Below are 12,943 nucleotides of genomic sequence, written 5' to 3'. Positions count from 1 at the left end.
TCCTTACTGCTTAGTCAGGCTTCACTTGCAGGAGGTTAGCTTGTCAATCGTGAATAAAGTAGAAACAGCCAAAGGAAACTCTCTGCTGTACCTTGCTTTTCACTATAAAAGATCACAGCTTTACTGCTTAGCATGTTAAACAAAATATAAGTGTATGACGCACATAATATACAAGTATGGATATATTACAGATGTGCACTTGCTTTGAGAGAAATTTTCTGAACTGAATATTTCTAATTAAAAAGAATAATGATTAGACTTCCAAATACATTTTTTTTTAAGTGAACATCAACATACAGTCGATTCTGCTCTAATGCAGTAGTCCCGTTCTTGTGCAACCCCATGTCATAAGAAAATCACATAATAGCAGCACAATTTAACCCAATGGGGCCAGAATCACTTTGTAACAATACACGCTTAAAAGGTTTGTGCTTCAGAAACAGTGTCCCCAATTCGTCAATCGTGTTACAGTGAATTTGCGTTAACAAAAGACACATTTTACAGCAGAACCAGCTGTATTTATTCAGGTCATTTTATTCTCATTTCTCTTTGCATTTTGTTCTGTTGTCATGCTTAAATATTAAAATGAAAGCACATATTGTCATAGATTTTGTGAACAAATTAGAAAAATAAATAGAAATGCAGGCTTAATGAGCTAAATGGTTAGTTTCTCCCCAAGATTGTACAACTCTATCCTGATAAAAAAAAATTTCCAGGCCTTCGTCCAGTTTTCATGATTGCTCATCATTTTACAACACTTTATTGATACGATAAAGCCACAGCAAGAAACTGTGGCTGCTGAGGTGTAGGATGTAGAATAAATACTGAGCAATATGGCATTTATTCCATTGTGGGTAAATAGAATAACTTCAGAAGAATGATACCAGTTCGGCGGTCAGATAAATTGTTTTGGCATCAAGTTTACTCTTCTTACTGTTCCATCTTAGATGAAGTCAATTCTAGAAATTCAAGTCATTGACATTTTTCCAAAATGAGCAGATGTATGCATTATTCTTGCTCAAACGTAGCACAATAATAGCACAAGACAAGGCAACACGATGGCTTAATGGTTCACACTGCTGCCTCACAGCGCCAGGGACCCAGGTTTGATTCCAGCCTCGGACGACTGTCTGTGTGGAGTTTGCCCATTTGCCCCATGTCTGCGTGGGTTTCCTCCCACAATCCAAAGATGGGCAGGTTAGGTGAATTGGCCATACTAAATTGCCCATATTGTTCAGGGATATGTAGGTTAGATATGTTACTCAGGGGAAATGTAGAATAATGGGGTAGAGGAATGGATCTGGACGGGATACTCTTCGGAGGATCTGTGTGAATTTGTTGGGCCAAATGGCCTGTTTCCCCACTGTTGGGATTCTATGAAAAGGTGGTTAAAAATGTAAATGTAAAAAGTGCTAAGTCAGTATCAACCTACTTCAAGTGCTTTGTTACAACCCTGGTACTGTAGTTAGATGGAACAGTAAGAGCATTAAGCTTTTTGCGGTTGGAGTGATGCAAGGCAAGGGAAGGCTAGTTTGCAGGACATAAGCAGATCAGTCCATTTCATTGACATCAGTGATTATAAAGCTGACACATTACATGGGATCCCCATGCTCTCCATGTCATTTTATGGGATCAGTTTTTTTTTCTCCTGATAAGCTAGAGTTCAATGCTGGAGCCCCGAATTTAGGATACTATGAGAACCAAAAAGAACATAAACTAATTAGGTGACAAATATATACAATTTCACTTGGTCTTGTACTAAAGCTTGCTCCAGTGGGTACATGAGACATTCACAGTTTCCCTCCCTACACTCATTTCTATCAAAGGCTTCAAATATGAACACAGAGCTGAGTGAAAACAGGCTGTGAAGACCTGAGGGAGGAACTCTTGACAAGATAGTTGCCTTCCGAGAAATATTAGCAACCACTGACAACCATTATGAGTACTAGGCTGCACTAAGTGCACTCCCTAGCGTAAAGAGACCAGTGTGAACACGATGAGAAGAAATGTTTATCGGCCAGCAATTGGCTGGAATTTCACCTGAGCGAGTGAAATGAACAAGTTGATGTTTTGTGCCTCAGTTCATGAAAAGCAGTGAGATGACGTCATTATTCACACTTCCTTTGGGCAGCTCGCTGAACTGAACAGTGGGGATGGGATGGAATGCATATTAGCAATTACTGACACCATTTAAAGGCAGCTCGCACTGCGAGAGTCAGATTTTGACTGCAGATAATTCTGTTGGCAATTAAGCATAATTGGGTGATTCCTCAGATGCACATATTAGAGGTCTCAGAGTAGGCGGTCAATAGGAGGGAAGTTCTGTTTTTCCAGAGGACTACTTAGGTTCCAGGCATGTAGACTGGCACAACTGACTGAATATCACATGGCAAAACAATTACTGTAATGTTTTCGCAATCCAAGCAAAAAAGTTAAATAACCTAAGCAGAACTTTTGAGGTAAGACTCCTATCGTGCTCTTGCTGAGTCATCACCAACAACACTTTCTCACAATACTGACACAGACTATACCCACTGCTGTCCTTATAATTGCTGTCCTCACCTTCCTGAATCTTTGAAATCTTACATACAAGTTCCATACTCTTATACACTTTGTCACAAAGCTAGTCCCTTCTTTTTTAAAAGCAGTTCCTTTTCTTAAGTTTTGTGTCCTTGAGTTTTTTTCAGAGGGGTTGTAAATGGGCAGGGTTCTAATCAGTCTGGTTAGTACGGAGATGAAAAGGATTTTGTTATATGCAAACAGATGAGACTTCAGGCCAAAGTGGTCATGTTTTAAAAGTGACCTTTGTAATGAAAGGGGAATGGTCAGCTCTCTTGCTGAGCAGTTTAGTCCAGAACTAATTGGAAGTTCATTAGTGAGCTCTGTGGAAACAAACTCTCTCTCTCCTTCTACCCTTCTAACTTCAACCTGTAAGCATCTGTTCCTTTTGTTTCACAGTGTTTTAAAAGACTGTTTATTGGGACTGTTATGTATATTCGGAACAGCATAATTAAGTCTGGTTTGGATAGGCTAAGTTCTGTAGGTGTTCTTTATTCTGTTCGTTGTGTTTCATTGTGTAATCTTGGGAATAAATTTTTGTCTGTTTTAAAACTTGGTAGTCAACCTAGCTAACTGACTCCGGGTAATGTTCACTGTATACTTACTGAAACAAATTGCAAAGTTATGGTCTGGGCTGCCTGCTTAACAATGTTTTGAGTGGTCTGACCTAGTCCATAACAATGTTCATATTTAAAACATCTCATTAAGTTACTACTAATACTCCATTCTTTCCTGCAGAAAAGTAGGTAAAGGTAAGGTGGAGATAAACGTAAAGTCGCCATAGTCCCAGAGAATCAGAGGGTGTATTGCTCGCTCATTGGAGAGATGTTAATACACAATACCTGGCAGCAAACATGAAGAAAGTGACAGTGAGTTTATAGTGAATGCCAATGGAGGTGGTGGCGCTCATGTCGGCATGGGTGAAGCAAAAGGCGGCACAATGGCTCAGTAGTTAGCACTGCTGCCTCATAGCACCAAGGTCACAGGTTCGATTCCAGCCTTGGGTGACTGTGTGGAGTTTGCACATTCTCCCAGTGTCTGCGTGGGTTTCCTCCGGGTGCTCCGGTTTCCTCCCACAGTCCAAAGATGTGCGGGTCAGTTGAATTGGCCGTGCTAAATTGCCCATAGCATTAGGTGCATTAGTTGGAGGGAAATGGGTCTGGGTGGGTTACTCTTTGGAGGGCGGTGTGGACTGGTTGGGCCAAAGGGTCTGTTTCCACACTGTAGGGAATCTAATATTTCACAGGATTTCCTCCATATCTGTTTTACCTTCTGCTTTTCACTACAGTCTCTCACCTTCTACAAATACCAAATTTAGGTGCATTTCAGTAGCCACTTATATTTGCACAGCCTTGCCACTAACTCATCCTCATTGATGTCCTGTTTTTGGAAGAATGATCTACTCTATTTAATTTCTAGATCAGTAAACCTTGTTCCGCAGTCATGATGTGGAGGTGTTGGTGCTGGACTGGGTGGACAAAGTTAGAAGTCAGATGTCACCAGGTTATAGACCAACAGGTTTATTTAAAAGCACAAGTTTTCAGAGTACTGCTCCTTCATCAGGTGACTTCACGTTGTTCTGCAGTATTTTGTTAGTCTACTCTCAATAATTCCTTCATTAATGTCTCTAATGTTAGGTCTCTCACGAGACATACAACAATTGCTGTTATTATCTCTGATAAATGTGCAGAGTTAGCAGTCACAAGGATCACAGTGAAATCATTTCCAAATAATCTATACATCAAGGAAGATCAGTACATCAATCACTTACTTGTCGCTCTGACATGACGTATAGGTACTGTTGATCTGTAGAGAAGCCCATGTCCCTCAGAATCATTCTTCTGTCCAGCATGACATTGATAGTCTCATAATGAGCCCCATCACTGGGTGGACCATCTACACGTATCTGTTCAAGAAAAAGCAAGAAACTTTCATCAGGATGCGCACACACCATCATAACCAAAAGATACCCTGAGATGGTTACAGTGTTTCTTATTAACAATAAAAATCTGAAAAGACCTTTTAAAATATTGTTTTCAAAGTTACACATCTACATATAGCTTCAAATGTCTAACTCCAACCCGATCAAATTTATAGCCCAATGTGGGGCATCTTCCTCTCTGCAAATGCTCTGATTACTTTCAGTTTGCATCCTTCACCAGTCCTGAGGTTGGTAGCACTCTTTTTCTCCCTTACAGAAATCAAACATAACTAGGCCAAATTCGCCAATAATTAGCTCAAATCATCATTTCAGTTTTGATACTTGACATGGTTGCTGAGGACTTACTTCACCACATGGAGCATATCAATCAAGTGAGGTCAAGTCAACTTTCATGTGGTCACACAATCATGCTATGGAATTAGACTCTTCGTCATTTTGCTCTTTTCTAGCATAAAATTTTGAATTCAGTTGTTCAAAGATTAAACATAGGTCAAATGAAGAATTTCTCCACTCTATAAAGCTGAGAAAAACTTCCCATGACGTATCTACACAGAAATCATTGGGGATCAATTCCCAGGTCATGAAGGGCTGTGGAAGCAGGAAGGGGAGTAGCACCAACCCACAGGTCAAACAGTCACAGCAGTTCTCCTTCTGTGCTGTAACCATTCGATGAATCATCCCATGATCATTTCATTGAAATGATGACCTGGATCATCAACTTAAAGACAAAAACAAAGCTGGATTTCAACTCATTTTGTTCAAATTAACAAGAACAAAATAATTAGCAACGTTTTGGAAATGATTCAAACATCACAAGTAATCAAATTTTAATAAGGAATCTTATTGTTTCTCTGACTTTAAAACTTCAATGATCTAATCTAATATTGGCATATGAGAAGAGATTAATAAAGTGAAGTGCAGTTAGAATTCAATATGCCCCTCCAGTGGGCATGGGCTGGCAGGTTGAGGGGGTGGGGGTTCTAACATGATGTAGAATGATGAGTTGCTTGTTGCCTTCCTGCATCCTCTGATATGTCACCAACAATGGACGCGATGACGTGTAGCCTGATCCCCCACCTTAAATCAAATTAGACCTTTAAATGGCCAATTAATGGCCTCTTCCCAGTGCCAGTAAAGTCGGAGCTTTTAATGAGATCATTGCAGTCCCAGCAGTGGACACCACTCCCAGTGGTGATGTTGGATGAAGAGTTGCTAGTCATCTGCATACTTGGCAGCTCTTAGAAGTGGGATATCCTCCATCATGGAGGTGGAAGAGATGACTTCAAGTAAGCAATTAATTGATTGAATGAAAATAGAATTGTGGCTTCCCAAGAAAGGAAAGAGAGGTTCATCCTAAACCTTTCAGTTAGAGGGTGGCAATGACATCCTGACTAATTTGAGAGAGACAGACAGAGATGAATACAGGCAAGGTGCCAGTACAAATTGAGCAAGTGAAAGCACGAGTGCAAAAAAGTATGAGAGAAAAAGGATCCCTACAAATACATATGCAAAAGTGAGCCCTGAAGAGAGGGAGGGACAGCCAAGAAAGACAAGGGTGAAAAAGTAGTGGAAGGAAGAGGAGAGAGGCTGCAGTGTAAGGGAGGAATCTGTGTGATGTGAAGAGGTAGGGGCTGGAACCGTGACAGAAAACAGAATCACCTTCTTACCACTAAGTTGACAATCAAGCTCCTAAATTCTTTATTTGCTTGGTTTTTAGCTTGTGTCACATTCTTCTGAATTCACACAAGTGGAAACTGTTTAATAGTGCTCTAAATTCTATAAATGACCTAACATGGCCATTCTGTCAGACACTATTTCCTTTATTTTGATTATTGCAAACAATACATTAAATCAGAATTGTTATGATCCAGATTAAAATGCAATATTATTAACTGGAGAAATATTTAGTACATTAATTCCAACAGTTCCACAAAGCATTTAATCAATTTTGCAATTATTCGCAGTTTTGATTAGCAGAATTTTATTCCCCTCACAACATATATTACAGAGGATACAAAATGTAACCAGGGATTGTTGTACATGAGAATCAAATCAAACATTATATGCGGAAAGTGTTCTTCAACCATTGTTCAACAGGAAGCTAATTTGACATGTCTTTAAATATGAATTTACAGACAAAGAGATAGAATTGGCTGTAATGAATATAACAGACAACGTAAGTACCATATTTACCAGATTGTTTGATCTATAATCACTCAATTGTATTTACCAAATAGTTTCCATGAAGACAAGATGTGTCTACCCAAAATTGAGATTGAAGCTTTCATTATGTATTGCTCACTTCTTTCAATGTATCAACTTACTGAATGCTGAAAGTATTAGTTTTATTATTCCTAATGACAGGAGGGAATGGACATTTACTGAATGTATAAAAATAAAGATTGCATCCAGATAATAGAGAGCACTGACTTTACACAGAATATCACAAACATGCACATAGACTATGAGGACGTGCTAGTAATGATTATGCCCTAGGCATATAGGGATCATTACTGTAGTACTAATTCAATAACCTGAATAAACCATGTACAGATTTTTGACAGGAAATACATTGAAGGTACCCTGATATGAGTTAACATTTCTTTGCATGACATGCTCCATTCATTAAGTATTAATGATTGCCTCCATAAAATCAAAAGAATCAAAGTGTATTATTGTACAAGATTTCTTCCAAGAGGTATGATCAATGACAACTATGAATTTATATGTGTACTATGCTGTGGAATTGATCACAAGATCAATCAAGGCACTCGTTGGTCTTTCAACCATGTGCCTCATCTGCAATGGATCATGCATAGTTCATTATAGCTAAATGTTTCTGTATTAATAAATACATTTCCCTCTGACTGTCTGCACAATAAAAAGTTTTACCAAGTTTATGATACTAAAACAATAGAGTATTGCAATAGATCTGTAGTCAATTCAAGTTTGCAACATTTTCCAAGTAGTCACCTATCAAATTGTCATTATTGATAGATAAAATGATTATTTCTCCAAAATATTATGTTAAACATTAAATACGGTTTTCTTGCATACTAATTATGCAATCTAAATCAGATATTTCATCTTGTCAAGTAATTATTTCTTAGTCTCATGTGAAGTTTAGTTGAACAAATGAATAATCCCTTGGAATTCATGAATAATCACTGAGACTAAACATTTCTTCTCCTACTTTTCAATCAAACTAGCTGTAGAACTCCACTTTTCTTTTATGACTATATCCTCAAAAGCATTCTAGCAATACCCATGAACATTACAATTCTGTTGTGTAATAAGAAGCTTAAGGATATGGCAAATTAAGATTTTATGTTAATCCTCAGAAACTGTTCACATGTAGACTTTCTATATTGTAACATTTCCTATCTCTTTTCTCAATACAACATTGAGTGAAGAATGAAATGTAAAGTGACTGTTTTATTTGTGTTTCCCATTCATTACACCCAGGGTTGATTTATCCAACAGCCTGACAGGAGAATCAACTAAACAGGAAGATAGAGTTGCAGCTATTCATGGCAAATAGTAAATGGAGTTTTTGGCACAACAAAGTGGATCTTAAATTAAATTGGAAAATACCAGTACAAATGTATTAACCTACAAATACATGTCACACCTAAATGGTTAGGAGTGACAGGTGTAATTTTTAAAGGCTATTGTATGTTTAAGGTTTTGAAAACAATCAGGACTGTTTTGCAAAAAAAGAATCTTGCATAGGATGTCTACGTCACAGGAAAGGTTGGAATTTATTGTCTATTCCCGATTGTTCTTAAAACGATTGGCTTTCTAAGCATTTCAGGGAACAGTTAAGACAGTAAGCGCAGGGCTGTGGGTCGAGAATCACACATAGGCCACACCAGGTTAGGATGGCAGATTTCCTTCCCAGAAGACATTAATGAACCGAACTGCTACTGGGGTAAGTAAGTTCATATGCTTGGGGGTCAAGAAAATAAAAATAATAAAGGCCATGGTTATCTATGATCAAGGGAGCTCTGTGTTCAGTACTTATTAAACCTGGAGTCAGAAGATCAAGAGTTATTCCCATATCAGAGTCCTGAACATTATTCTCACTGGCACTTCAAAATAATATTGAGGAAGTGCTTTGGCACTGTTTTACAGATGAATTGTTAAATCCAGGCCGTGCCTGACTGTTTAGAAGGATGCAAAGATCCTATGACAATATTTGAAGGAAAGCAGAGGAATTAGTCCAGTCTCCTCTGCAATATTTATCCATAAATCTACAGCACTCAAAGCAGAATATCTGGTAATTCATCTCAAAGTTGTTTGTAGGAGCATTTTGAGTGCATTAGAAGCACAGGAATAGGAATAGACCATTCATCCTGCTCAATTATTCATTTAGCTTGTGACTGACATTTTTCCTCAATGCCATTTTCCCACAAAGTCTCCATGTATTTTCACATCATTGGTTTTCAGAAATCAATTGACATCTGGCTTGGACATGCTCAATGAATGAGCTTCCACAGCCCATTGGAATAGATTCTAAAAATTCATCACCTGAGTTTAGAAATTCCTCCTCATCTTAGTGTTAAATGATCCATCCCCTAAGAAGATGTCCTTAGAATTAGACTACCAGGTTATCTACAACTATCCTGTCACATCTGTAAAAGATTTCAAGGTTTCAACAAAGTCACTTTTCATGCATAGAAATTCGAGAGAATACAGACCCAGTTTCCTCAATCTCTCCTAATGAAACAGCCTGCAATCTCTGGGATCAACTGTGACTCTGTACTACACTCCGTCTTCAAGTAAATCCTTCTTTAGATAAGGAGACTAAAATTGTATATTATACTCCAGATGAGGTCTCATCAAGGCAACAAGTCATCTTTACTCAACTATCCTTGAAAAGAAGGCCTACATACTATGTGGCTTTCTAATTGCTGCTGAACCTATGTTAGCTTTTAGTGACTCATGGAGAAGGACAGACAATTGAACCATAGATTTTTGATTTTAATGTCATGTGTATTTTACAGTAAGAATACAGTAAAATACAGAGAAAAGACAGGCCATTTTGGACTCTCATATTGAGTAACTTCTCACCATTTATAAAAAATATTTTTTTTCTATTAATAGTAAGGAGGGTTCAGAAACAATTTACCAGGAAGTTGATGGGACTGGAGGATTTGAGTTAGAAGGTGAGATAGATTACATTAGATTAGAAGATTAAATTCCCTGCAGTGCTGAAACAGGCCATTTGGCCCAACAAGTTCACATCGACCCTCTGAAGAGTAAACCACCCAGATCCATTTCCCTCTGACTAATGCACCTAGCACTATGGGCAATTTACCATGGCCAATTCACCTGATCTGCACATCTTTTGGCTGTGGGAGGAAACCGGAGCACCCAGAGGAAACCCGCACAGACAGGCTGGGACTTTTTTTTCCACTGGAGCTCAGGAGGTTGAAGGGATGACCTTATAGGAAGTTTATGAAATTATGTGGGGCATGCATAAGTGAAAAGCAATATTCTTTTTCCTTATGGCAAGGGAATTCAAAACTAGGTGGCATATTTTTAAAATGAGAGGAGAAAGATTAAAAAGGGACCCGAAGGACATCTTATTCACACAGAGGGTGGTTCATATGTGGAATGAGCCGCCAGAGAAAGTTGTAGATTAGGCACAGTTGCAACATTTAAGACATACTTGGATAGGTATATGAATAGGAAAGGTGTAAAGAGATATGCGAAAACAGGACTAGTTTAGATTTGGAAACTTGGACAGTCAGCATGGACGAATTGGACTGAAGGGTCTGTTTCCATGCTGTATGACTCTATGTCAGGTACAAGTCCACGAACAATGGCTGGCCAAGCTGCTTGGAGCCTCCTTGTATTCTCTCCATGTACATTTCTATCCTGCCTAGAGTTATCAGCAAATTTGGAAATATTACCTTTGGTCCCCCATTTACTGAAATAATGTACAGCAGTGGACCTAGCACTCACCCTTGCAGTACCCCATGAGTAGCAACCATCCATCCTGAAATGATCCATTTATTCTTAACTTCTGCTGTCCACCTCCTCCCCAATTCTCAAGTTGTTTTCGTACATTGTCTCCACCCCCACTCCTCCCTACACCCCCATAACACACACAATTACATACACCCTCTCCACCTCCACCCCTACCCCCCCCCCCAACACAATTCCATACACTCTCTCCTCCCCCACTTCCCTGTGCCCCTCAACACAACACACAATTTCATACACTATTTTATTTACTAGCCTCCTTTGTCAGACCATATCCAAAGCTGCCTGAAAATATGCCATATTCACACACTCTCCTTTGTCAGGACCACAAACAAGATTTTCAAACATGTTTCACCCTTTCTAAATTCAAATTGACGCTTCCCAATTTTCCCATCTGTTCTAAATATCCAGTACGCGCAACCTTTATGATAAATTCTAACATCTTCTTGACTACTGATATCAAATCACAAATCTGTAGTTCTTAATTCTCCCTATTCCTTCATTTGTAAATTGTAGGGTTCTGTTTACTACTCTGAAGTCCAAAGGAACGTTTCCAGAATCTACAGAATTTTGATAGATAACTATCAATACATTCACTACTTCTTCCCACCCACTACTTCAACATTCTGGGCTGAAGCCCGTTGGTCCAGTGCATTTATCAGCCTTCATTCCAGTTAACATTTCAAGCACTACCTCTAATTACTTTTAGTTCCTCATTCTCACAAGTCCTTTGGTCACCTGGTATTTTTGGGAGATTTTATACATCTTGTTCCTTGAAGGCAAACTATAAAACAAGACGGACTAATTCACAAGTAATATATTGGCTTTACAAAATTTAGCACATTAAGGACATAATGACAATACATATGTTGCATTGAATGTTTTTTTTGTCAGCATTTTTCTTGTGCTCAGAAGCCAGCAGTCTGATCGTTGTAAAATTAAGTGCAAATGTAGTTCCAAGAATTCCTAGGAGGTCACATTCAATTCTGCCTAGCAACTTATTCCAAGCTTTGCTCAGGATAGTTTAGGGTCACAGAGGAGGAAGTCAAATGTTACAAGCAGCTGGAGAGAGATAGGGAGGTAGAGGTACCCTCCATGTTAAGATTACCTCAGTTAGCTGTACAGGTGGGAAGGCAGTTGAACTGCACAGGTTCTCTGTGGGGCACTCAGTGAGGAATCAAGAGCTCTTAGAACTCAGCAGCCTTCTGATTCCTAGAACATCTTCAAGTCACGACTCTGGCTCAGTAGTAGTCCTGAGGAGCTGATAAACTGGGAAAGTTGCATCTAGTCCCAAGAGTTGCTCGGTTGATACCATTCACTTCTGTGTCAGGGAAAGCAAAGGGGAGCTCAGAAAAGGACCGCAAGCACTAATATTCCTTCATTCCTCCCCAAAGGACTCAACACACCTCCCAGCCTACCCTAAGCATTCCATCACTTGCCTGTCAACTTCTTACCCAACGGCCACCCTAACCACACACCTACTTATATTTTTACTTTTTCCACAGGAAGCCATGTAAGTGCCTGGCTGTGCTGCTGGACATTTAAAAGCACAGAACATTGGAGATGATGGCTGCAAAAGGAGGCATGGTATGTCTATTCTGCACTATGAGAACATTCAGAGTCATAGAGGTCTAGAGCACTGAAAAAGGCCCTTCAACACTGATAAGTCTGCACTGATCAAAAACAAGCACCTACCCATTCTAACACCTATTTCTAGCACTTGTGTGCCTTTGTAACACAAATGCACATCTAAATACTCCTTAAATGTTATGAGGCAGAGTGTTCCAGATTTGCACTACACTCTGGGTGAAAGACATTTCCTCATATTCCCTTTAAACCCCTTGTCCCTTACCTTGAATCCATATCCAGGTCATCGATCCCTCCATTAAGGGGATAAGTTCCTACCCTAACTATGTCTCTCAATTTTATACATCTCAATCATGCACCCTCTGAATCTTCTCTGCTCGAAGAAAACAATGCCAGTCAACACCAAACTATTAGATTTCAGGTAAGCTCCACATTTCTGAAGGAGGAACAAGTGAGGACTGCAGATGCTGGAGATCAGGGTCAAGAGAGTGGTGCTGGAAAAGCACAGCAGGTCAGGCAGCATCAGAGGAGCAGGAGAGTCAATATTTCAGGCATTAGGCAAATTCCTGACGAAGGACTTACGCCCGAAATGTTGATTCTCCTGCTCCTCAGATGCTGCCTGACCTGCTGTGCTTTTCCAGCACCACACTCCCACATTTCTGAAGGGGCCAGGATCAGAAATGCCAGTTAGAAATTCAGAGCTCAGACGTAATGCAAAAGATGATAGTGCAGTGGCAGAATATGATCCAGTTTCAAAGTCTAGGGAAGCACTGACCCATGAAAAAAAAGAGGAGGAATCAACCACAATGGGAGTATTTGTTCAGGCAATCTAAAATAAAAGAGCTCAAGAGGGAGTTTCAGGGC

The 12,943-nt window shown here is 39.4% G+C and overlaps 1 protein-coding gene across 3 annotated transcripts in view; it reads right to left on the bottom strand.

The window, feature by feature from the left end:
* plxna2 (plexin A2) overlaps positions 1-12,943 on the bottom strand; it is a 494,314-nt gene that overhangs the window by 249,651 nt on the left and 231,720 nt on the right. For all 3 annotated transcript variants that reach the window (XR_011955408.1, XM_072563600.1, XM_072563601.1), the window contains exon 4: positions 4,331-4,465. Coding sequence is in view for 2 of the 3 variants with exons in the window: in XM_072563600.1 (XP_072419701.1) it covers positions 4,331-4,465 (135 nt within the window). In the remaining variant the exon portion in view is untranslated. The remainder of the gene's footprint in view (positions 1-4,330; positions 4,466-12,943) is intronic.

The sequence above is a fragment of the Chiloscyllium punctatum genome, chromosome 45 (assembly GCF_047496795.1).
Source record: "Chiloscyllium punctatum isolate Juve2018m chromosome 45, sChiPun1.3, whole genome shotgun sequence".
In the NCBI taxonomy this organism is placed as follows: domain Eukaryota; kingdom Metazoa; phylum Chordata; class Chondrichthyes; order Orectolobiformes; family Hemiscylliidae; genus Chiloscyllium; species Chiloscyllium punctatum.
This window is presented reverse-complemented; position numbering and strand designations above follow the sequence as displayed.